Source organism: Zonotrichia leucophrys, chromosome 1A (assembly GCF_028769735.1).
Source record: "Zonotrichia leucophrys gambelii isolate GWCS_2022_RI chromosome 1A, RI_Zleu_2.0, whole genome shotgun sequence".
Taxonomy (NCBI): Eukaryota; Metazoa; Chordata; class Aves; order Passeriformes; family Passerellidae; genus Zonotrichia; species Zonotrichia leucophrys.
The window spans coordinates 56,727,823-56,751,640 of record NC_088170.1 but is presented as its reverse complement, the minus strand read 5'-3'; the positions used below and the strand labels follow the sequence as shown (position 1 = coordinate 56,751,640).

Here is a 23,818-nt window from a genome sequence, read left to right as displayed (position 1 = left end):
ACAACATGAAGAAAGCTCCACTGAAAGCACTAAATGTAAATGTAAAGTTACTAATTGGTAGTCAGCATCATGATTTTGTACAAACCTTAGCAATGGCATCTTAGTTATTTCTAACCTCACCCACTCCAAGTAGGACATGACAGGAATGGTGAGAGAGGAGGCTGGAACAGCTTGCACAGAGGAAGAAGACTTTATAAAATATGATGTGTTTTATAAATCAGTCTTCCTCATCACGTGAAAGAGATCACTTTATGTGAAGCTCTTGCTGTTCAGGTGAGGAGAAGAGTACCAGTGAATATTAACTGTCTGAGGCAGGATGCTGGTTCAGACTCTCCCTTCCCTCCCCTGTCTCTGGATCAGAGTTGGCTTGTTTCTGATCAGCACAGCAGGAGCCCTGTCAGCACACTGCTCCCTGGCCTGTAGGCACATGCAAAGAGGCCCAAAAACTGGTCCTCTAAAGCTCTGCTTAGTCTCAGTACTGGGGCAGGAGCTCTGTCTTTGGAAGGGCAAAGGGAAGCACAAAGGAATGATGGAAACAAAACAAAGCAAAAAACTTTTAACTGCCAAACCTGTGTTAAAGTTTTTAAAGGGAAACTGGCTCTGAAAATGACAGGTCACTTCTTTGTTTTGATGTGTGCAGACTTAGCTGGAGAAAGGTGATATTGAAAATGTGGGGTTTATATTTATGCATTTCACTTCTCCACTCTACCAAATGCCTGTATAAAATGGGCAGAGAGGAGGGAAGTATATGCACTAAGTAAAGATACTTAATCTTTAATGATTCTGTCTGGCTTTTGGCTTTTTATGACACCAATATTCCTATTAGAAAATCTTTTTTGCTCTATGAAAGATTCATGCAAACAAGCAAGAGGCCTGACCACAAGGGAAAGCCATTAAATTGACAAATCAAGGTGTTCAAAAATGCAAAAAAAAAAACCAAACAAAAAAGAGGAGTTTTTCCAGACCAGTTGTTGTTCAGCTCTGGAAGAGCTATGGACAACAATAATACTGGTATCCATTTTGACAAAGGACGTTTTTAGGCTCTTCCTTCATAAAATCCTTAGAGTAATCCTCCTAAGCAGTGAGTTTTGGGATTCCCAAGTGAAGTGTAGAAATCCAAGCATGAAAGATGACATGACCTTAAGAGGTGACTTAAGGAAGGAAGGACAATTAATAAAGTGGAGCTTCTAGAGTGATGGCTTTAGTGAGCACTTTGCCAAGCATTTGGCATGCAGAGAAGTAGAATATCTCACAATGTCTGGGATCAAAAGGTGATGTTTTATCTGAAATCTTTTGGGTAGATTTATGATAAGTTCTTTGGCAATCTCCATGGTTCTTAAGTCACTGATGGAAAAAAACATATGCCCTGGAGAAGGAGAATCATGGATTAGAAGAAGCACAGGAACAAATAATGCACAGTTAAGCTCTATCTAGTTACAGCTATGAACTGTGACCATGTCTTCAGAGGAGTATGTAAATTCCAGAGTAAGTGTAAGCAGGAAAAAAAACAGGTTAGAGAATTCCATTGCAGGTTCTTCCTCCATCACTGCTTGTTGGTCACACAAATTCTTTGTTTGTCTTTGCTTTATCATAAGTGATGGAGCTGTTCCATGCTTTCACAGCACTGCCATTTGCTGCTGGTTTTAATGGTGACAACTAAAATCTCTTCAGTGTCTCTGCTGATAAAAATATCTGATGTTTTCAGACTCCTGACATTTTGTTAGTAGTGTCATATAGTGGGTTTACCTTGGGACAAAGTTAACATGTTAGCTTTCTGCAGGAATTGGGAGTCTGGCAAGGGTGGAAGCTGCCTGCCCTGGGGACAGCTCCCAGTGTCTAGCTCCATCAGCACAACTGGTGAGATCCAGATTGAAAGTATGTGGCTGGGATTTAATGTGTTTAGTAACAATTAAATAACATGCTTGAACCCTAGTAATGTTCAAAGGGTTGTAAGGAGATTTACCATGATTAACATAGATGTAGAAGGGTTATTTTTGTCCTGTTAAGTACTGGTGTTTCCCCGTGTAAATATAACAGGGTTACACACATGCTTTTTGCTGTTTCTAGTTTTTAACTCAGATTAAATTCCTTAGATTTAGCACTAGACTGAATTCAGGTAGCTAGAAACAGTGACTGGCAGTCTCTAGCTCTGCTCTGAAATAAATTTTTGGTCACTTTGTCCCAGAGGGGGATTTTGCAGCATACCTGTAGGTCTGGGAATAAATGGTATTATATAAAACAGCTACAAGGAGGCTCCCTAATCTACCTCCAATCCTGGGATTAGGGGAAACATCCGCTTTACTGCACAAGCAGTTTTGAGTTAGAAATCCAACATTCTGCCGTGCCTTTCTAGCCTGATGTACCATCCTTCTTTTCTAAACACTACTCACATTCTGTTCAGTCTCACCAGAACTAAATACTCAATACTAAACACTTGGGTGTTAAAGTGCTTTTTATCACAGCGTTTCTTACAGGTGAGCATTCTGAGGAGCAAACTGAAATTTTTCATTTCCTGTAGTGGCTGATGCTGTAAGATGATGCAACAAAACACTGGGTGCTGCTGTCTTGCAGCAGTTTCATGGTATCAGCTAAGCTTTTTGAAATGCTAAGTCTTTCAATTTCAGTTGTCAAATCCTAAGAGTTCAGGTGCAGCAGTTCCATTGCACTTCATAGAGGATAAAATGCTGTAGAAAAACTGAAATGGGTAAGTTTTTTTGGTGACCTGTGAGATACATCACTGATGATGGTCTTTACTATGGGGTCAATTCTCCTAGGGTTTGCAGTGCAATAAGAAATGTAGTGATTACTGTCATTGAAACACCACTGTTGCCTTGTCTGACAGACTTTTATAGCTCATTTTAAAAGAGCTGTAGCATCCAGATATTGTTCTGCTTTTCTACACAAGTTGACTTTGCTAGAGAGCTTCTAAAGCATTTTTTTCAGATTCACGCTTGCTATCAAAACCTAGAGTTACCCAATGTGTAGGTATTTAGAGGTTATTACTGACTTCATAGGCTTCTCTAAGACTCAAGGGCATGGAGGTTTTTTACTCTAAATTCTCTGCTTTAATACATATTGTGACAAAAATCATGGCTAGCAACTATATGTATGATTTATAACTCAAATATATATGTGTGTGTGTGTATATGTATAGAAATATATATTGAGCTATTACAAATTCCTGGGAACAATCAATAGTATGGCAGGAACCAAATATGTGTATACTATTATGGGCTACTGCAAACTTTTCACTAATGAAGCGTTCCAGTAAAACCACAGAAAATGTAATTATGATGGATTATTTATGTGCACATTTACAAATGTTTATATTAGTACCAGTGTCCAGCTTATTGGACAGATGTCAGAATGGGCCAAACCATCCCAGATGTTGGAGGAAACTGTCCTGGGTGAGGGTCCAAGACCTCTTAGAAAGTTTGTGTGAAGGGTTCATCCTGTTTAGGAAAGGAAAAGTATGTGCAGCATGCAAAGTTCTTGGAGAGAGAAGTTGTGTTTTGGATAAAAATTAAGTCATATCAGACAGAAATAAGGAAGTGTAGGACATTACCACTTCAGCAGCCAATAGATGCTGTTAATTTCTATATTTCACCCAGAATAGCCAACACATGTTGTTTTCTGTTCTCTCATGCCAGTTATTTTTGTAGACTGGTTTCTTTTTCCTGCAGGTAATTGCCAATGGCAATTACCAAGTCTTTCTTCCTCAGGATGCTTTCCCTGTTTTTGAGCTACTTTTCAGCTTTTCAGATGAAAAGTGGCTGTTGTGTTTCCTCGTTTTTGTGCTTATCAATGGTATCTCAGGGTATCTCAGGTTTCTAAGTACCAGACTTCTCAACAATGCTTCTGGTTCCCAGGTGTAGTTCCCAGGCATACCAGCATTTTCTCTGTCAGTATTTCAGCAGACACTTTCTTCTTTTAGTAATTTCCCCCTCTAGCCATGTCACCTTCATGGCTGCTCACTTCACCTGCGTGTCCAGCTAAGACATGCACTGAACCTCCAGCAATATTTTAATGTTTCTTGCCCTGGATGAGATAGTGAGCCATGATGGATGTGCCTGGGAAGGAAATTATGGAAACTGATTAATCTGGAACCTTGAAGCTTGATGTTTCATGTTTTACCCTTTGGTGCATGTGCAGAGGGGAGAGGATGTTTGAATTTTGGCTGACTGAAGATGAAATCCAAGGAGCCCTCCATTCTCAGCATCATGGAGGGTACTCATCTGTAAAACTCAGTAGATAGATACCATGGTGAAATATTCTTATGTATTCTTCTCAGGGGTCTGTGACCTCTGCTCTTTGTAGCCATCTTCAGTCATTCTGCAGGAGGGCTCTTTAGGGACAGAGAAATTTGCTTTAAAAGTGCAGTTCAGCTTGGCCAAATGGTAGATTATTTCAGGGGAGAGAGCAAGGAAGAACTTCCCCCCCTTCCCCTCTCTGTGGCTCCTGTTGCTTAGCAGGCTCAGGAGTATTTAACTAACTGAACACGAAGGTTTTACAGTGCCAGGCCACACTGCTGCCAAAGTAGCAACAAATACTGCTTTAAGGGCTTGATGAGGTGGATTTGAATTGCAGTCATGTATGAGAAAGTTAGGAAATGCTCTGAAATGTGAAGCTATGACAGTCCTTAAGGATTGGATGTTGTATTTTCTTTTGTTTGTTTTATAGGAGTTCTGCCTCTTTCACTGTGCACCCTTTGACTCTGCCTCTTTCCATGAAGAATATTTGGCACTGCTTGTCCTCTTTGGAGGACAAGAGGTACAATTTCTAGAGGTTTTGTTTTGGTTTTAGTAGTACAAGATGTAGCACAGTCAGAACAGCTGGAATTAAGGAAGCTGGAAAATCTGACTTTCAAGGACATTGAGGTTAATTTATAATGTGTGTGGTTTTTTTATGTACACGAAATGCATAGTCACTTCCTCTTTAATCAAACTAAAAATGCGTAATGAAGAATTTTTTTCCCTTTAATGGTCTTGAGAAGATAGTGTCTCTATCAAGCTTTGGAACTTTCTGTGATATCTTCATGATATTGCACAAGCTCCAGTGCATTTGAAGTGCAACAGATGTTTCCCCTCAGCTGTGTGCAGGCTCTTGTTGTGGAACAAGCCCTTGAAAGTTGGGTAAATTAATTATAAATTTTGTTTTCTTGTTGGATTTAGAATTCCTTGTGGATACATCATTAGGAACAGCCCCATGTAGAAGTCTGCCCTTCTATCCATATCTGTCCATTTATTGACAGGAGAGGCAATGCCTTCTGCAGCAGTGCCATTTCCATTTATTGACAGGAGAGGCAATGCCTTCTGCAGCAGTGCCATTTCCATTTATTGACAGGAGAGACAATGCCTTCTGCAGCAGTGACATTTCCCTGTCCCACCCTTGGGGATTCTCAGTTTTAGTGGCTGGGGGATAACGTGGTGGTTTCTGTGCTCCAGCCCCTCTTCCCAGGGTCACCATCTCTCAGTGGAGATGGTAACAGCACTCCTTTCTTTTTGGTGGAGCTCAGTTGTAGCCTGACCATGGAAGCCATAGTGTTGTCCCCTTGATTCGTGTGTCTTCTTCCCATCTGTCCTAATTCTGTGCTCTGAGGCTCCTACTCTGCTGCAGGACAATCAGCAGAGGGAGAGGTTGGACACCCTGCACAGGGCTTGCTGCAGGGCACAGAGAGTGCATCAGTTCCTCTGGACATTTGCACTACGGCTTCAGACCTCAAGAGCCATGGTGGTTGGAGTCAGTGAGGCTCACATACCAAAATCCTCTGATTATCAAAGATTTAGAAGGCAGTATGTGAGAAAAAACAAAAGACATTGTGTAATAACCCTCTGGAGGGTATAAAATGGTGTTCCAGTCTTGTAAAACAATGTAAAAAGCCTGAACCCATTGTGCTTCTAATGGCAGTGGAAGTAGAAAGTTGTTTCTGTTCTGGTTTGCTGGAAACTTGAAATACAACTGCTGTTCTGCTGTTGATTGTTGTAATTGAGCTTAAAAATAATACCAGAGAAAAAGTGTAAAGTAAATTTTGGTTTAAGAAGAAAAAGGAAAAAAAAAAAAGAGAGAGATTCCCAATCTTATTTTGGCCATGTCTCATGTATGCCTATCTGGGAAAAGCTGTCAGTAATAGTGACCCCATTTTAGCACTAGAGTAAAATAAGGTCATGAGCAAGGACACTGCCAGTGACAAAAAGCAAGGCTAATTAGCCACAAAAAAGCCTTATACTTACTTGATACTAACTTCTTGTGAAAAATGTTGTGAGAGTGTGTATGTGTTTGTATAAGTAAATATGTGAGTATATTTATATATATAATTATTACATGGAAGTTAGTAGTTTTTACATTTTTCCAAAAACCTTGGAAAAGTGTAAAAATTTTAACTTAGTTTCTTGTTTCACAACCCTTTCTTAAAATTATAAGGTGCTGAGGCTCATAGAGGCACCCTCTGACCTAGTGCCAGGAATTGAAGGGAATGGGTTTATATGGCATCATATAACTTTTTGAGTTTATGGTTTTGTGTTTTTCTACCCCCAGACATGAGGGAAGAAAACAGATACTTTTTTTGTTGTTGTTATGATCACTGCATTTAGCAATAGGCAGCATTTCCTGCTGATTATTTCTTTGGGGAATGAAGAGTATGCCATGTTTAAGTAAAGATATCTTGTACCAAGGGCTTATTTTGCATCTTGAAAAGAAAACTTTGGAGCTATTTTTCTCCTTGCTTAACAATTGTAATGAAACATTTTGTACCTGATACAGCTGTGTGCTTTTTATGAAGTCTGTCTAGCCCTTGAATACTTGTTGGTTTTTTTTTTTTTTTCTGGCGAACATATTTGGTATAGCACAGCTAAAAAATCCCCCACACCGAATCTGTCATAATTAGATTTTAAAATTTCATATAGAAATACTTCAGGGTAACTAAATCTTTATCTTCTTCTTCTTCTTTAATTAACAGAGGAGGAGCTAAGGAAGCTGAGAGAAGAAACAAACGCTGAAACATTAAGGCAGGAGCTAGAAAAGGAACGGCAGAGAAGATTAGAACTAGAACAAAGAGTCAATGAAGTACTTAAAGCAAGGTAAGAGAAACATCTTCACTGTAGAGCTCAAAGCCACTTGAGATCTCTGTCTGTCTCTGGGAAGTGCTGGTAAAAGCATCTGTTTCCAGCCCAGGTGCTCTTAAAATAAATTACTGGTCGCAGAGAGAGCAGCTGTCTGTGTTGTCCTGTAAAATGACATCATTAACATCCATGTACATATAAGTTACTTGCCATACATGCTGCTGTAGCTATAGAAGTGCCATGACACTTTCTAGTTGAGATATTTTTCATTTCACCTCTTCTGATGCTCTCCCTCTGGGATCTTGCCTTCCTGGAGCCACTGAATGCCAGAGCCTTTGCCATGCCATTGCAAATGCTTATCCTTCTCAAAACCTGTGTCTTCTCCAGACTGTCCAGTCTTTGTTACTCTTAATCTAGCAGCTGCAAGGATGTCCCAGTGCCACAGCAAAGCCCTAAAAACATGTAACTGGAATTTGAGCTTTTCTTGCCACTGCAGTGACAGATGGAAACACTCCCCATGCTTCTAGGTCCTTTCAGGTCCTTTCACGCCCATTTCAAGGACATCCATTTTGATGACGCAAAGCATCGCATTTGATGTAGTCACTCCTTACTCTGCTTAGCTACACAGATCACCAGACCACAGCAGCTGCTTGTGGCTGGTTGTTTAGACCCCTTGTGTGTGGAGCTGCCTGTTGTACCTTGCCCAGCAGGAGCTGAGATTCCTGGGCTGGGAGCAGGATCTCTGTCTCACCACTCAGTGCTGTCACAGGACACCGTGCAGGCTGAGTTGGTGACCACGTGCTAAGCACTGCCACTTACTTAGAGGTGACAAGCAAGAGCAGACAGGCAAAATGTTTTGCTTGGATATGCAATTTCCCAGTGCCATGCAAATTCTTCCCAGCCTCCCACTTCATTCAGTACTCAGGTGTAAAAATACCTTCCCTCTCAGGCCAGTCCACATCCACTGGTAGCAATGGAAGTAGGGGCTATTTATAGGAAACATGTGCTCCTACTTTCTTTCTGTTCTCTGTCTGCCTGCTGCTCCCATGAAATCATAGAATTATTTAGTTTGGAAAAGACCTTTAGGACCATCAAGTCCAACCATTAACCCAGCACTGCTGAGGCCACCAATACACCATGCAGTCCAGAGCCACATCCACGTCTCTTAAATACCCCCAGGGATGGTGACTCAACCACATCCCTTGGTAGCCTGTTCCAGTGCTTGAGAACCCTTTTGGTGAAGGAATTTTTCCTAATACCAAGTCTAAAACTACCCAGTGCAACTTGAGGTCATTTCTTTTTGTCCTATAGCTTGTTACGTGGGAGAAGAGGCTGACCCCCACTTAGCTACAAACTCCTTTCAGCAGCTGTAGCCAGCAGTGAGATCTCCCCTGAGCCTCCTTTTCTCCAGGCTAAGCAGCCCCTGCACCCCCAGCCACTCATTGTAAACATACACATACCCTTTATTTAAGGCTGTCAGAAGGTACATTGCTGTCTTTCACTTCAGTCTCTGTTGGCAGACCTGTTATCCATGAATTTATTTAACACTGTTAATTGCTGGAGCTATCTTCTTCTGGAAACTGTGGAGACAATGCCTTACAGAAGTCCCCACTTAACTCTAAAGAAACATTTTATTTGCTTTCCTTTATAACAGATTTTATAGTGGTTTCAAGAAGTGCCCCATAGTTACAGAATGGTAAGATTTGATGAATTACTGTTCAGCATTTAGTTTATTTGCCATCCTTAATGAGTCCTTTCTTCTCTTACATTCTCTCCAGACTAGAGTTCCAGCTTTTTCACTGTCTCTTTAAGAGTACTCCATCCCCTTCATCCATTCAGTTGCCATTCTTTAACTGTTTTAAGAGTTTGAACAGTATTCAGTGTTGGTGCACCAAGGCTTTAGCTAAAAGATAGATTAGGCCTTCCCTCTATTCTCGGTACCTACTACAGTGGGATTTTTTCAGGTGATATTTCACAGTGATGGTTTTCCAAAATCACTGGTTCTTTGCAGGGTTGGTCTATGTGAAGTCTTTGACCTGTGCTGCCAAGTCAGCTTAGAAGGGGCTCTCCAAGGTCCTTGTGAGGAGTCTGGTTCCCACCCAGCACCACAACTGTGCAGTGGGAAGGTGGCTCAAACTGCTCTCATCTGGACTTTTTTGGAGTGACATTTTAAAGTTGCTCTTACAGCTCGGATGTGAGAGTGCATTTTTATTGCCTGTGCTGGTTGGTCTGGCTGTGTGTCTGGACTGGTACTGCCTGTTAGAGTGGACAGCTGAGGAGGAGAAGCTTGAGCTTGTTGTGTGCTGGGAGTATCAGCTGGCACAGTGACAGCTGTGCAGAGCACTGAGCCTTGTTCCCTGCTCTTGGTAGGTGAAACTGATGCTTCAGGAAAGGATAATTTCTCACCTGTGACTTGCTGCCTTGAAGAAATTGCTTGAGATGCAAATTCCATGTCTGTATAGCTGGCACAGCTTTGTCCCAAGGGCTGTGCCTGCACTCCAGGCCATGCACAGAGAAGGGGACAGGGATCTTCTCATGGCTGTGAGTCCTGGAGGAGGATGAGGAGCTCTGGTTCTGCACAATGGTACTCATCATCCTGCTCTGTTTCACAATAATAAGGCTGACTCAGGTCTCATCTGGCCCACTGCAGCTTATCAGCACAGGTTTTACAGAGAGAAGAGATGGACAGTCTTTGTTTATCAGTATTTGTGTTAACATCTGTACCTTGTTGGGTTGTGAACAGGAGCAAACCTTTAGCAGGAATGAGATTGCTAAATTAAGGTAGGATGACATGGCTCCCTGAGTGCTATTTAGATACCCTAAGGATTGCATTAGTCCTGTCAGCCTGGGTATTGCACTTGGGGATTACATTCAGCCAATTATCCTCTCCACTGAAGTGCTTCTCTAACTGCTCTTACTACTATTTCAGCCTCTTTGTGGCAGGCAGGATGCATAAGGTGACAACAAAATAAGACTTTGAAATTTTTTTGGTTTCTACCCAGGAGGAGAACAATTTGTTTGTCCATTATTTTTCCTTAACTTGTGCTTTATTGTGTGAAGTTCTTCACTGCTTACTATATTTTGCATCTCATTGTGGACATTTAAAAATACTTTTATTAAGACTACAAGGGAAATGTTGGCTTACATAGTCAAATATGTAATAGCCCAATTAAATATGGGCTGATGGAAATTTAATTTGGTTAAGCAAAGTAATATTTATTAATAAATAAATATGGCCTCATGGAAATTTAGTTTTATTAAGCAAAGTAACTGCAGCAAGTTCTCTCTGGTTATGTCAAATTCATCCTGCTTCTAAGGTTATTGTTAGCAGTATTAAAATAGAGATTCATATGTCCCCTGGCAGGGGAAGGAGCAGCTTTGTGGTACTCAGTTGAAGGCTGGGGTTTGCATGTACTGTTCTTTTTGCTTGCAGAAGTAAACTAATGCTAATAAAAATCAAACTGTGCTCTGGTATAAGAAAGAAATTATTTTAAAAGTTGCAGTATTCAAAAGTATTTTTGAGGCAGATAATACATGTATCAATATAAAAAATGATGAAAAATATTAGGCAAGGAGAAAACAAGTTCAAAATCTAAATTTTTTTTTTCTAGTGAAGAACGTGAGCTTCCTTCATTGAGGTCACAGTTGTGCACGGGAAAGAGGATAGAGTGGAAGAAGAGGATTTTTGGTGCTTTTGTTTGTCATGGTGTTTATTGTTTGTATATGTGATTATTCAGAAATACAGTGGCCTCAGCTGAAGTTTTCCACAGATACAGTTCAGAATATCCCAGCATTTGGTATGGCAGCTGAAGCTTATGACATGTTGTGAGCAGAATGATGCATAAATAATCTGGAATAGTTTGTGTGAGCTGTAACTGACATATTTTGCAAATTGTGAGCTACAGTCATGCAGAAAAGAAAAATAACAAAAAGTTTTGCAACACCATTTACCAGCAGCTTGTGACTTATGCAGCACACCTTGTTATTAGTACCATTGTGAACTATTTTTACAAGGACCAAATAGACAATGCTTCTGCATAAATCATTGTTCCTTCATTGTAGATGAGAATAGCAAGGGCTTCTAAAATGTTTGGTGTGTTTTAATGGGAAGGAGATAGAAAACATGAAAATTATTTAACTTGGTTTTTTAACAGCTCTTCAGGGTAAGAAGCCATGCATACCTGAAAGATATTTTTAAAGTAGGCTCAGAAAACACCTGCTTATTTTTGCATGTATGAGGTTGGAATGTGCTTTTGATGGAAGTACACACATATTCAGGTTTGAGCATTAGGAAGAGTGTTAACAGCCTTGAGTGTCTTTTGCAACAGTGGTTGAAAAACTGGTGGTGGGTTGCTTGTGAACTTGGAGTTAGCCTGTGGGAATATGCTTTGAATATGTCTGAGAACATCATGGCAGTGACTGCACCTCTTGTGTCCAACAATTCTGGTCTGCATCCAGTTTTTTGGGGGAGTCTTTTGATTCAGACATCTCAACTTGCAGCTGGATTCAGGGCCTAATATGCATAAACAAAAATGTTTATTTTAGGGAAATGGTCTTCAGTGTCAAGGTTCCCTTAACTTTTGTGTTATGCTTGCAACTAAATAATTAAATAACATTTGGGTGCTGTTCTGTGGGGCAGCACTGAATGGACACTGCATCAGAGTATGCTAGTTGCTTTTGAGAGGTACATGTGACCTGGTCATGAACAGCTCTAATATTCATTAATATTGATGGTTCCCTGACCTCAGTATATTAAAATAAACAAAAAAGACAGTTTGTGTTTGTCTCCTCCACTGTCTGAGGTTGCTCTTATCTGTTTCAAACAGCTGTGCTTTAAATGGCTGCAATCTTTAGTTGCATAAAGATGACCTAACTTCATGTTGAGGATGTTTTGGTGTTACATCGTTTTTCTGGCTGGAAAGTGTGTCCAAGAGGAATTAATGCAGCTTGTTTTCGTAGGTTCAGGCTGCTGTTAGGAAGCCCACATAGGAACACAGTGTTGTTCTGGGGACTGTTTATGTTTTTCAGTCCTCTAAATTATCTCTGGCATGAAGAGTGGTTCAGAAACCTGGAAAGATAATTTCTTCCCTCTGTCAGTGGTCTTGATGAACTGGATGGTTCAACATGACCTGGTTTTACAATTGAACTTCCCAGTAGGTGTGCAAGCCCAAACAATGAATTCTGAGCTTCCTGTCACAGATCTGTCTGAAGTGGCTAATTATAACCTGATTCACAGGTGCAGTAATGAGCTGTCATTAACCTGATGACTCGTAAAGGTCAGGTTCTTCATGGGGAAGAAGTAACAGGCAGATGGCAAGTAAGACTTTGCCAGAGAAATGAAACAAAAGCACCAAGAAGGGCCAAAGCCAACTGTCACGTGCTCCTGATGGAGCCCAGTAAGGCTGCTGTACAGAGCTACTTCTTGGTGAGATTTTCTTGATTTTTTTGCCCAAGAAACATGGGGAGTAATGATGCTGTGCTGCTTTTGAAAATACATCCCAGCATGTCAAAGGAAGACCCAGCCTGAAGACTCTGACAGCTGACAGTGCTGGGATCTCATCTTGGCTCTGTCCCAGGAGTTCTGGTGTGATACCACCGCAGCCAGTGCCTCCACACAGCTGGAATGGCTTGTTAATGACCACCTCCTTTCCACCTCAATGTGGCTTCAGCTCCAGTGAAGCACAGCCCAAATGACAGATTTCAGCTGAAACGCTCAATATGTGGTGTAACCATCTGATGTGTGGCTGGTGGAGGAAAACAAGATACCACTGTATAAGAGTTGGTGCAAATTTGATCATGTTTGTTGCTGTCTATCTTTTGAGAGCTGGAAATGGAGGAGATGCAAGGGTATGGGAGAAGAAGCAAGAATAGGAGGAGTTTTTAGATGAGGAACCTGTGACTTATATAGAAATTGGAGTAAAATGGCGCAGGAACCAAAGTTAAAGTTTAGCTAAGGAAAATAAATTGATGACATTTCAGGTGACTTTCAAAAGTCTTTCTGCTGCAAATACAGAAGCCATGGGGAAAAGTCCTGTCAAATCATGAAGGCTAGTGTCTTTCAAAGCAAAAACCATTGAATTCAGCTCATTAATACCAATAAATGTCGAACTGTAATTCATAAATCAGTAAACTACTTCTAAATGTTCTTTTTAGAAATGAACAAGGATGTGGAAAACTCATTAAGGACTGGGAATGCTTAGGAAGGAAGGAATGTAACAAGTTCTGCAGTTTCTCCATCATGTTCATTGATGTATGGTCATGTTGAGCAGCACACAGTAGTAATGACCTTTTCCATGTGCAGGCAATAGCAATATCTTTTCCTGACATCCTTTCTAGAGGAACAGCAGGAGAGAGGAGTGTATGTCCATCTGTATTGCTGCAGTCTGCCCAGTGCAGTGGGATTCCCTCCTCTTGCTCTTCATTTCCTGACCATGTTTCACTTGGTTCCCTTTCTGAGGAGCAAAAGATGAAAGGAACATTTGAAAATGCTTACATTGCCTGATAAATGAAATTGCACAACTGACACTTTTATTTCAAGAAGTAATCTTTCCAATCATACAACTCCCTGTCAAAGCTTGCTGTGGCTGGTGTTATGTTGTCAAAGCTCGTGCTTCCTTAGAAAAATCTTTCTGTATGATATCTGCATGGATGAATGAAGACTTTGGGACTGAAGCCTGAAGTATTCTCAACACAGGTTGGCAGTTGGAGGCTGTGTACAAATGTAATTTGAGGCCTTGCACATGTGCAGAATGCCAAAAGCATTTGTGTTTTAAAAAATCTGTTCACTTTTAATGGATGAGAATATTCTTGAGTCATTTTGAAAGGTGAGACCAATGATGCCAGCTTCTTGACATATATTTTTAGAATATTTTTGTTGCAGTTTTTCAGGCTATTTCGATTTCTCAAGTTATTTTTCAAATTGGTTGTGATCTGTGTATTTTGAGAGTTTACAACATAGCATTTTAAATCATTCTTAACACCTGTTCCTCTTGTGAAGTTGTTTGACCCTAGTATCAATGGCAGGATTAAAGATTTGTGTGTTAAATTGTGGTTTTGTTCTGCTGCTGTGGTTATTATCAACTTGTGATATAGAATCCCTTTTAATTTATTGCTGTGGGAAGAGTCATGGCTCCGAAGAATTTTCCTGGCAGGCATTGCAATGAATATACCACACAAAGGCATAAATAATGCAAGAAATTTAATACTACATTGTTGAGCAGTTGTAAGGTGAATTGGAGCTGTTGGTGACAGGAATGGCTAAACCCCACCTCACAGTGGGTGGCATTTCCCAGGATCTGAAGTGCAGTGAATATTTTGAGTCTTGTGAAAGGGTGTAAGCTGGGTTTTCATGATTGTATAATCTCAGCTATGGAAACCATGGAGATTCTGGTGTTTCTTTTACCTAAAGGGGAATAAATTCTCCCTCTGTAACATTTCACATTGTTTCTGTTTTCTTTGTAGGGCAGAAGAGGTGCCTGCAGCTCAGCAACCTGCAAAGCCACAGGCACAGGCCAATGGAACAGGTGAGCTTGGTCAGATCTCTAACAGCAGATCTCTAACTTTAGTTCAGTTGGATTTTTTTTTAAGATCCTTAGAAAATCAAATCTTGCCTCTGAAGAAGCTTTTTATAAATGACAATTCAAGCAACTTCTATCTCTGTACATGATTTTGCATTTACTTTTTGTAGTTGACTTAGCATACATGAGCAAGGAATTTATTGTGTATTGTAAAGCCTTTAGGTATGTAATGAAACCTATTGGCTCACTTCACCTTTCTGGCATGCCTTGCTGATCCTTGACTTAGCAGAAAACGGGTGTAATACATAGAAAAAATGTTCTGTTTTGTTCTCAATTGCAGAAGGTCTGTTATGCCACTAATCATATTACTACTTCCTTTATCTAAAAGAAGAGACATTCTAGTGAAGGAGTAAGATAAGAGTTATTAATTTGTTGGACACCTACACTGCCATATACGTTTCTCAAGCTGATGCTAATTATGAATTCAATAATGTACTACTGATGTCTGAAACAACTAAGGCAGCAGTCAAATTCTTAATCTTTCAGTACACTTTTACTTCCCTTCCTACAGCTTGTGATTGAGATTTAGGTTTTTAAATCTGTGGACTAAATCTGAAAATTCCCCTCCTGTACTTCCATAGTGTCAGTGCTTTTTGTTATGAGAGCTACAACCTGACATTTTTTCCCTCTTGTCAAAATCTCTTTCTCAGTATTTTCTGAAGTATTAGCATGTGGGAAGCTACTTCATATTTTTATTCTCAAATAGAAGGGTTGTCCCAGCTGTAAACAGTCACTAGATTCCTTGTTTTTCTATATTTCATTGTCAGTCATTAATAAATGGTTTGATTCTATTTTCTGAGCACCAGTGGCTTTTTCTCATGAGCTTAAATGCATCTTTTTGGCTGTTGCAATTGGCTGATGAATCTTCCATGTCTCTGTTTAATCATACATTAATTTAATGGAATTCTGTACTGAATTTGGTCATGGAGTAATTATGACCAGTATCCTTTTGGCGACATTGCTGTTTTGAGCTGTGTTTCCAAATAGTCTGTCTGTTCCTTCTGGACAACAATTTTGTGTGTTATAGGTGATTCTTTTGTTCTCACTTGCAGTGCCTTAAGGCTTTTAGCCTGATTTTATTGCCGTGTACCCCTTTATTATGTTATTTTTCCACTGAAACTGACGTACAGAAAGTGTGCATCACTTCATTATTTTGTTGTGTAAGACTTCCCAGGTAGTATTATGACTGTATATTCCATATATAGAAAGTGGTATATGCAGCATAATTTCTGAAGGCTGACTTTAGAAAAAAAGAAACTCTGTGGTTTTTTTGTATTGCTCTATAAAGACACACACACACAATCTTTGTGAACTATCAGTGGTTGGAAAGTGGAAGTAAAAATGCCTCTTGCAGAACCTTGCTTATGTTTCCACCTCCCTTTCCTGTCACATCCCTGTGGCTGCAGGGTGTTCTCCAGTTCTCTGCTCAGGAGTGATTTGCTTTGAACTTGCTTTTCTCAAGGTGACCCTTCAGCACAACAGGGAGCACTGAGATTTACATCAGTCTTTCATTTACAGAAGTCTCTTAACCAGAAAATGTTTTTCTGTGTTTGCTAAAAATTACTGTTTGTTAGGATGTTTTACTCTCTGTGCTTTGGGTGATAAAATGCTTCCATGTACTGTCCTAAGAGCAATGCAGGAATCACTTTTAGTTTTATTTTACCAGTTTAATGCAGTTGGGTTCCTGTGCAGTGGCACAAGTAAATTGCAAGTTTCCACAGAGTGTTGGTGAAGGATGGGGGAGCTGAGCAAAGTGTGCTTGCCAACAAAGCACCCTGTGTGGGAGTGGGCTGGCATTGGGTAAAGGTGTCTTCTAGCACTATCCTGATACTTAGTGCTTCTTTTTTATAGATAAGAGCTCTCACACAGTCTCCTCAAGACTCCATAAGTGGTTTTGTGATAAATTTGGGGAGTATATTGAGGACTTCAGATTTCAGCCAGAAGAGAATACAGTGGAAACAGAAGAGCCACTTAGTGCTAGAAGGTAAATCCCTAATGTCATTTTGAGAAATTCTTGGTGCCTTTACAAGTTACTTTTCTTCTCACTTTTTTTTTTCTTTTTAACCAGCCTTTTGTATGGTTTCAGCAAGTGTTTCAATAACAAATAATACCAAAAGTACAGAATTATGTCGAAAGTTTTTTGACTACTTTGGACAAAACATGAGATTTTAAGTTTATCTGCTGTGTGAATTAAAATAAGATTTGTATTATTTACCAGGTTTTGTCATATGCCTCCCAGAAACAGTGAACAAAGGCTTAGTTAGGCTGGAGGGCTTTTAAACTTCAGTAGTCAGTCTGATGCAAGGTAGACTGTATTAGTAGAAACACATTTTGTAACAAGAAATAATAAAGAATAGGCAAGAATAAACGCCAGAATAAAGGCTTATAGTTTAGAAGTGTGAAGAGTATTTCAAGGATCAAATGTACACAAGTGTGCACTAGTTGTCTCTTTAACAAATTGCTTTTATCTATTATTTTTCAGGTTGACTGAAAATATGAGAAGATTAAGTAAGTACTTGGCAGTATTTTATTTGTTGTGTTTATTCTGGTTTCATCTGGGAGAATACTTTTGATTTCTTGTCAGTGGTGTACATGCATTGCCTTCAGAATACCTTTTACAAAATAGTATTAAAGTTAAATTTTGGGTTGTTCCTAAGTTCCACTAGGTTACCCACAAAATCTAGATCCCTGTTGTCCAGGGAGGCTGACTCAGAGCTCTCCAGAGTGTTGTTGTCACCAGTGATTTCCAGTCTTTCAGGTCTTAATCCTCTCTATGGGCTTGGTGTAGGCTGCTGCAGCAGAGCAGTGGAAGCAGCACGTGAGTCCATGAGCTCTTCCAGTGCCTTGGGTGTGCCCTTCCACTTCTTCATCTGCTGCTTTGGTTGTGCTGCTGAGGCTTAAGGAAATCCAGTGCTTAATTACTTCACTTAGGAAGTGTGTTTGGGATTGCTCAGTCTCAAGTCATACAAACTGCGTCAGGAAGTCAGAGGCTGTCTTGAAGAAAGACTTGGAAAGTTGTGAGTTCTACTGCAAAAGAGGGTGAGAGCTTCTGAGGCTCTCTGTGCAGGAGGTATCATCATTCTTCTCAGGAAAGGCAAAACTGGTGTGGTCCAACAGCCACTTTGGTGGCCTTGCAGCAGCCCTCTCCTGTTTCCTTAGCTAGTTTGCCCAGGTAGTGAAGAGGACCAGAGGGTTTTAGGGAGCTGAGGAAGAGCTGCTCTTGCTGGCTGGGTGTGCCTGTGTGTGGGCCTGTCCCACACAGGGCAGTCTCCCATGCAGTGACAGCCAGAGCAGTCTGCAGGGTGGCACACAGGCTTCAGGGAGTCATCTGCTGGGTGGCCTGGCTTAGGAAGAGTAAGCAGCAAAGTGCTAGCCATGGCTAGAGTCCTGCAGAGACACAGCCAGGAGATCCAGCCTGGCTTTAATCTAGCTGGTGGAGCAGCAGCAGGGGAGGGAAGGGCTCTGGATGTTGTCTGCCTGGGCTGTAGTAAAGCCTTTGGTGCTGTTTCCCACAGCATTCCCTGAAGGAAGTGGCTGATCAGGCTTGGACAGTGTATGCATTGCTGGGCAGAAAACTGGCTGATGGGCAGGCCCAGAGAGTGGTGGGGATGGAGCTACACCCACCTGGTCACAAGTGGTGTTCCCCAGGGCTCAGTACTGGGGTCTGTCCTTTTCAGTATCTTTATCAATGATCTGGCCAGCAGCATGGAGTATTCCCTGACAGTTTGCAATGACACCAACCTGGACAGGAGTGGTGGGTGGGAAGGCTCTGCAAAGAAAATCATTTAGAGGCATGGTTGAGTGGTGGATTTGGCAATGCTGGGTTAATGGTCAAATGCAGTGATGACCATAAAGGTCTTTTCCCACCTAAATGATTCTGTCATTCTGGGTTGTTCCTTGGTGGCTTGTACTTCAGTCAGGTTTAATGTACATTGTTTTACAGTGAGACAAACTGACCTGTACCAGGGGTCTTTGGGGTGGTGAGAACATGGCTGAGAACAAGCTGCTTTTAGCATCAGGGTACCCTTATAAATGATGTTGATTTTTTTTTCCTTTGTCTATACTTAAGAGTTGAGACATAATCTTTGTCTTGGATAACACTTCACTTTTTGGAAATGCATTCTTTATTTGTTCAGTTACATTGGTGGGTTTAATTTTTTTTCATTTGGATAAGCCTTTTTATCATTACATGTCATGAATATTCCTGTAGTTTTCTAATTTGATTGTTTGTAATTTAAAAGTGATTTAACCACTCACAGCTAATTCTAATACTGTGTTTTTTCTCAACTTCCATTTAGAGAGAGGTGCCAAACCTGTTACAAATTTTTTGAAGAATCTTTCTGCCTTATTAGACTGGTATTCTATCTACACTTCTGCTATTGCCTTTATTGTAAGTTATCCTACTCCTCCAGGAGTAGTAAGAACTTGAAAAAATACATTATTTGCTGAAATTCTTTGAAACTGCCATATCTGAGTAGGGGTTGTGCTACAGTTCAAGTCAAATCAAAAATGTAATTTCATTTGACACAAAATAACAGTAGTGGTCAGTTTGTTATATATAAAACCAGTTAAATTGTGTTTTCCTGGGTCTCCTGTAGCATAGTTTTGTAATTGTTAAAATAACTTAGAACTGTCTGGGTGTTGTTCATGCCTTTCTTGTTTCTAGTCTCCCAGACCTGGTAATTCAATGGTTACTTCAGCCTCTGCATAGTTTCTTTTTGTCTAGGGCTGAAATGCTGATAGTGGTTACATTTGGTGAGAAGCTATTGTCCCCATCAGGGCTCTTTGCCATTTGATAGGATCATACTGAGGAGAGGCAAAATGCCTTGATTTCATTAAGAATCAATGTGCAAACATCAGGTTTATGAGTTAAGTTCAAGCATTTCTCTGCTATCTTAATGAGGTTTGGATGCTGCAAAGAAACATAAGTATCTAGTGGAGTTTGGATTTGTTTTCCTTCCTCCTATTGTTAATTAAATGATCTAATTTCTTTTCGTCATAGTGTATATGAAATTAATTTCTGTCAAAGAAATTGGCAATAGCTGTGTGGTGAAAATATCACACACCTTTTTGTTAAATAGTAACTCCCTGTAAGTTATGGGCCTTCTGCTATTTTGTATGGCACAGCTGAATGAATATTGAGGAGGAGACTTCCCTCCCAGTGCCCTTTGTCTGTTCCTTCTCCATATCTGCTGGTTTTTCTCTTGCCTCACCTGGTAAGCCCATATTTCAGATAAAAACTGAAAGAAGAAACTTGAGCTGGTTTTTTTTTTTTTTTTTTTGAAAGCTCTGGTACCTGGGAGCCAGAGCAAGGTTTCACTTTGTGGTTATCAGTAAAAACCCTAGGGTCTCTCACAGAGACTGTAGTCTCTGTTTTCAGAAGCTGGGCACAGAATACCTTTTGAAGCTTTTTGTGTTTGTACTTTTTACATAAAATAAAACCTGTTTTCCTGCAATCTTTTTCATCTTGGTAAAAATTTTTGATTTAATGGACCTGAAATAATAGAGTGAGAGTTTATCCTGTTGCCCAGTATGGGGCTAGTTGCTGTAACTCCACTTCTGTACCATGGCTTCTGTGCCATTGCTGGCCATATCATGGTCATGTAGCAGATTCACAGACTTGAGGGTTTACCTCTTTTTTTTTTTTTTTTTTTTTTTTTCCCTGCTACCCCTCCAAGTAATTGTAGTGTTGAAAATACCCAGTACTATCTCTGAGGCAGCTGATGAGAACTAGTGAAGTGTCATCTCTGGAGATCTGGTTCATTCTTAGTTTTGGTTTTGCATTCCTGAGTGTGGGGCCATTGTCAATCACAGAGTGGCTAAAATGTATTAATTTTTTTTCTATTAATTGCATGTTTCTGAGCCCAAGAGCACAGTGGGAAGTGGTATTTCATGTAACTCATTGTACCCCAGTTTGTAATCCACACCTCTCTTTGTTTGTTTTTTCTTCTTAATCTGCAGATTTACATGAATGCTGTATGGCATGGCTGGGCCATTCCTATGTTCTTATTTTTAGCAATTTTGAGGTTATCCCTAAATTACCTCATAGCCAGGTATTTGCATAAATACTAGCTTACTCTCTTAAGTAATGCTTTGTTTGAAAGATGTTTTATTATCCTTGCACTGAGTTATAAACTGCTACCTTTTCTTGCATTTAACACAGGGAAATTCAAACCCAAATACCCTAAGGGTCATTGCTCAGTTTCTATAATCTTTTACTATTATTGGGAATTATCTTTGTATCCTGTGGCTTGGGTTATCATAAACAATGTTGCATGCTCTAAGACAAATCCCTCAGCTCACTGAAATTCTAATATTTCTAATTCTGTGATGTTTAGAGTACTTGAAGAACATCACCTTCAATACTGAAGCTTGCTGTTTTTCCCAGCAGAGAATGTTCATCTAGGCCTAAAATGGCAGTTTTGCCTTTTTCCATAGCTCTTGAAATACTTTATCCAAAGTACCTTCCAGTTGTAAAGTCAATCTCTTCTAAAAATTAAGTCTGGGTGTTTGTTTTTTTTTAAATGCACCTTAAAATGGTGTAGATTACCTTAATGTTCATGTTGTAAACTACTTTTCTGACTTCTTAATTGATATCTTGTTTGACATTGTATTCCCTGGAAATGGCTGGTAGCAAATAGGCTTCTGAATAAGTTGATGTAATTTTCTTTGCATGAGAAAATAAGAGAAAATATTCCTAATCCTTTACTCCATGCACACCATTAAGTTTTGTTGTAAAACCCACAAGTAGTGATTCTGTTTAGTATTTACTTAACTAATATTTTTAAAGCTGGCTGTTGTTGGCCACTTGTTCTTCTCTTATATTGTGGGTTCTTTGTTAATTTGGGGATTATATTATTTGCTTTTAAGCCATAAGTGCTTACTGTAGAAAACTGCTTTGTTACCTTTTACAAACAAGCCGTGTTGATGGATGGAGTTCTTGCTCTCTAACTATTTCCATCATTCCTAGGGGTTGGAGGATACAGTGGAGCATTGTGCCTGAAGTTTCTGAACAGATGGTAGGTCTTTGATCAGCTTCACCTGTATGCCCGCAGAAAAAATTGCACCTTTAAACCTTCCTCTGTGTTTGTGTGGGTAGCTGGAAAGGAAGGAAGAGCAAGCTGCAGCTACGTTTTTTTTTCTTTCTCTTGTAATTTAAAAGTCTTTAGTAACAGCACTCTTGGGTTCACATGCTTCACCCTAAAATATTCCAAACTTAAAACACATTTCTGAAATTAAAATTAAATTTGTCAGCTTGGACCAAATTAGGTCCTATGGGATCTTCAAGAGGTCTTGCATTCTGTTTTCTTTAAGAACATCACGTCCATCTGTTAACTCAGCGTTGCCAGCCCCATCACTGGGTCTGGGTACACATCCCTGAGTGACAGATCTAAGTGTCACTGTAATACTTCCAGGGATAGTGACTCCACTTCCCTGGGCAGCCTGTTTCAAGGCTTGGCAACCCTCCTAATGAACAAATTTTTCTGAATAGTCAATCTACATCTCCCCTAGCAAAGTTTGAGGCCATTTCCTCTTGGTCTGTCACTTGTTACCTGGCGGTGAAGACTGGCCCCACACCTCATTACAACCTCCTTTCAGATAGTTGTAGATAAGGATAAAGTCTCCCCTGAGCCCCCCACAGCATTGAAAACTTAAAATAACCACCACTGAAAGACATAAAAAATAGCTCTGAAACAAGGGAGGAAAATGGTAAATGTAGAGACAATTAAAAGTGAGATGAGTATTGCTGAGAATGTTGAGGAGTCACCTTGTTCTGTAAAAACACATTTTATCTGAGCTGCTAATCAATGGATTGTCTCTTTCTTGCTTAAGGAGCCCCCTAAAGAGGACCTGACCGTGTCTGAGAAGTTCCAGCTTGTTCTGGATGTGGCTCAGAAGGCTCAGGTACTGTGCTGCTCTCTGGCTGCCTCCTTGGGAACAAGGGGGTTCATGCTCCAGGTGGTCAAAGGAGGTTGTTAGGCAGCATGTGAAAACAAATGCTTAAAGAGAAAATACTTCTCTTGCAAAGGGAGCTTTACCTGTGAGCAGAGGAGATCTCAGTAAGATTCCTGGAGTTTCTGAAATGCCATGGTGCTTCAGAGGATGGGTTGAGGTTCCCTAACTGCAGCTCTGAGCAAGCTCTGGAGGAGAACAGAAGCAACTTCTCACAGTTTCCTACCTTATGTATCATAGAAGCTTCTGATAAAGTAGATTGGGTGGTGAATCCTCAAAATGTACTGGAGTGTGGATCCATATCACAAATCTGCTAATCACAAAACTGATGAAGAAGACTCTGTTCCTTTAAGATTTAGCTGAAGGCTGTGATCTGTTTGGCTGTGTCAATTCAGCAGTTTGCACTTCATCTCTAAAACAGCATGTTTTAAAAAGCTCCAACCCCTCCAAGCCTTGAAATCTACTGGTGAGGCTGAAGGAAGGTTTTCTCCCAGCCCCCTGAGCTGGCTGAGGTGGCAGCTGAGTGGCTGCAGCCCTGTGCCCTGCTTGCTGCTGTGCTGCTGTCAGAAGGGATTGAACCTTCCCTGCTTACTGTGGCTGCTCTGCTCCTCCCTCCTGCTGGGGTGGTGCCTGTGTTCGTATGAACACCTTCGGAAATTTATTGGGAAGGTGAAATTTTCAGGTGCTCTGACAGTAAGGATTGGTCAGAGAGTATGGCCTGAGTCCTGAGCAGGGGTCAGTTGCCTCCCCATTTGTTGGAATTAGTTGAAATCTGCTGTCTCCAATGGTTTATTATAAAAACTGATAATGGTCTGTTTCCAAGAAGCTGATAGTCCTTTTGATGAATTCATTTTTACCACTTCCTGAAATTTCAATACTCAGAATGTCTGAAGAGACCTTCAGTTCTGTTACCTACTAACAGATGCTCTTTACTCTTAGATTGACAGTTTAATTTAAAATATTTGCAATAATGTAAGTGCTTTCCAGTCATGACAGTGGGATCAAATAGTTTCTTCACTTGTAAGGATCAAACAAAAGTTACAGAACTAGGTTAAACGAGATGGAAGTCATCTTGTATTACTATTCTGTATTTACTAAGTTGTGAAGTACATAAATGGCTAAAAATTAGTTTAAAAAAAGTCACTTCTGAGAATTGCTTACCAACAAAGTCAGAAAGCTATTTGTTTTCATTATGTGGACAAAAAACCCCAAAACAATGCAGGACTTAGT

General features: G+C 40.3%; 1 protein-coding gene across 1 annotated transcript in view; it reads left to right on the top strand.

The window, feature by feature from the left end:
• The window catches only part of GRAMD4 (GRAM domain containing 4), a 76,518-nt gene that overhangs the window by 39,044 nt on the left and 13,656 nt on the right, over positions 1–23,818 (top strand). Inside the window, exons 4-11 of the mRNA XM_064702800.1 lie at positions 6,956–7,076; positions 14,520–14,581; positions 16,487–16,619; positions 17,118–17,143; positions 18,934–19,025; positions 20,597–20,688; positions 21,606–21,654; positions 22,469–22,540. Coding sequence (XP_064558870.1) covers positions 6,956–7,076; positions 14,520–14,581; positions 16,487–16,619; positions 17,118–17,143; positions 18,934–19,025; positions 20,597–20,688; positions 21,606–21,654; positions 22,469–22,540 — 647 coding nt within the window. The remainder of the gene's footprint in view (positions 1–6,955; positions 7,077–14,519; positions 14,582–16,486; positions 16,620–17,117; positions 17,144–18,933; positions 19,026–20,596; positions 20,689–21,605; positions 21,655–22,468; positions 22,541–23,818) is intronic.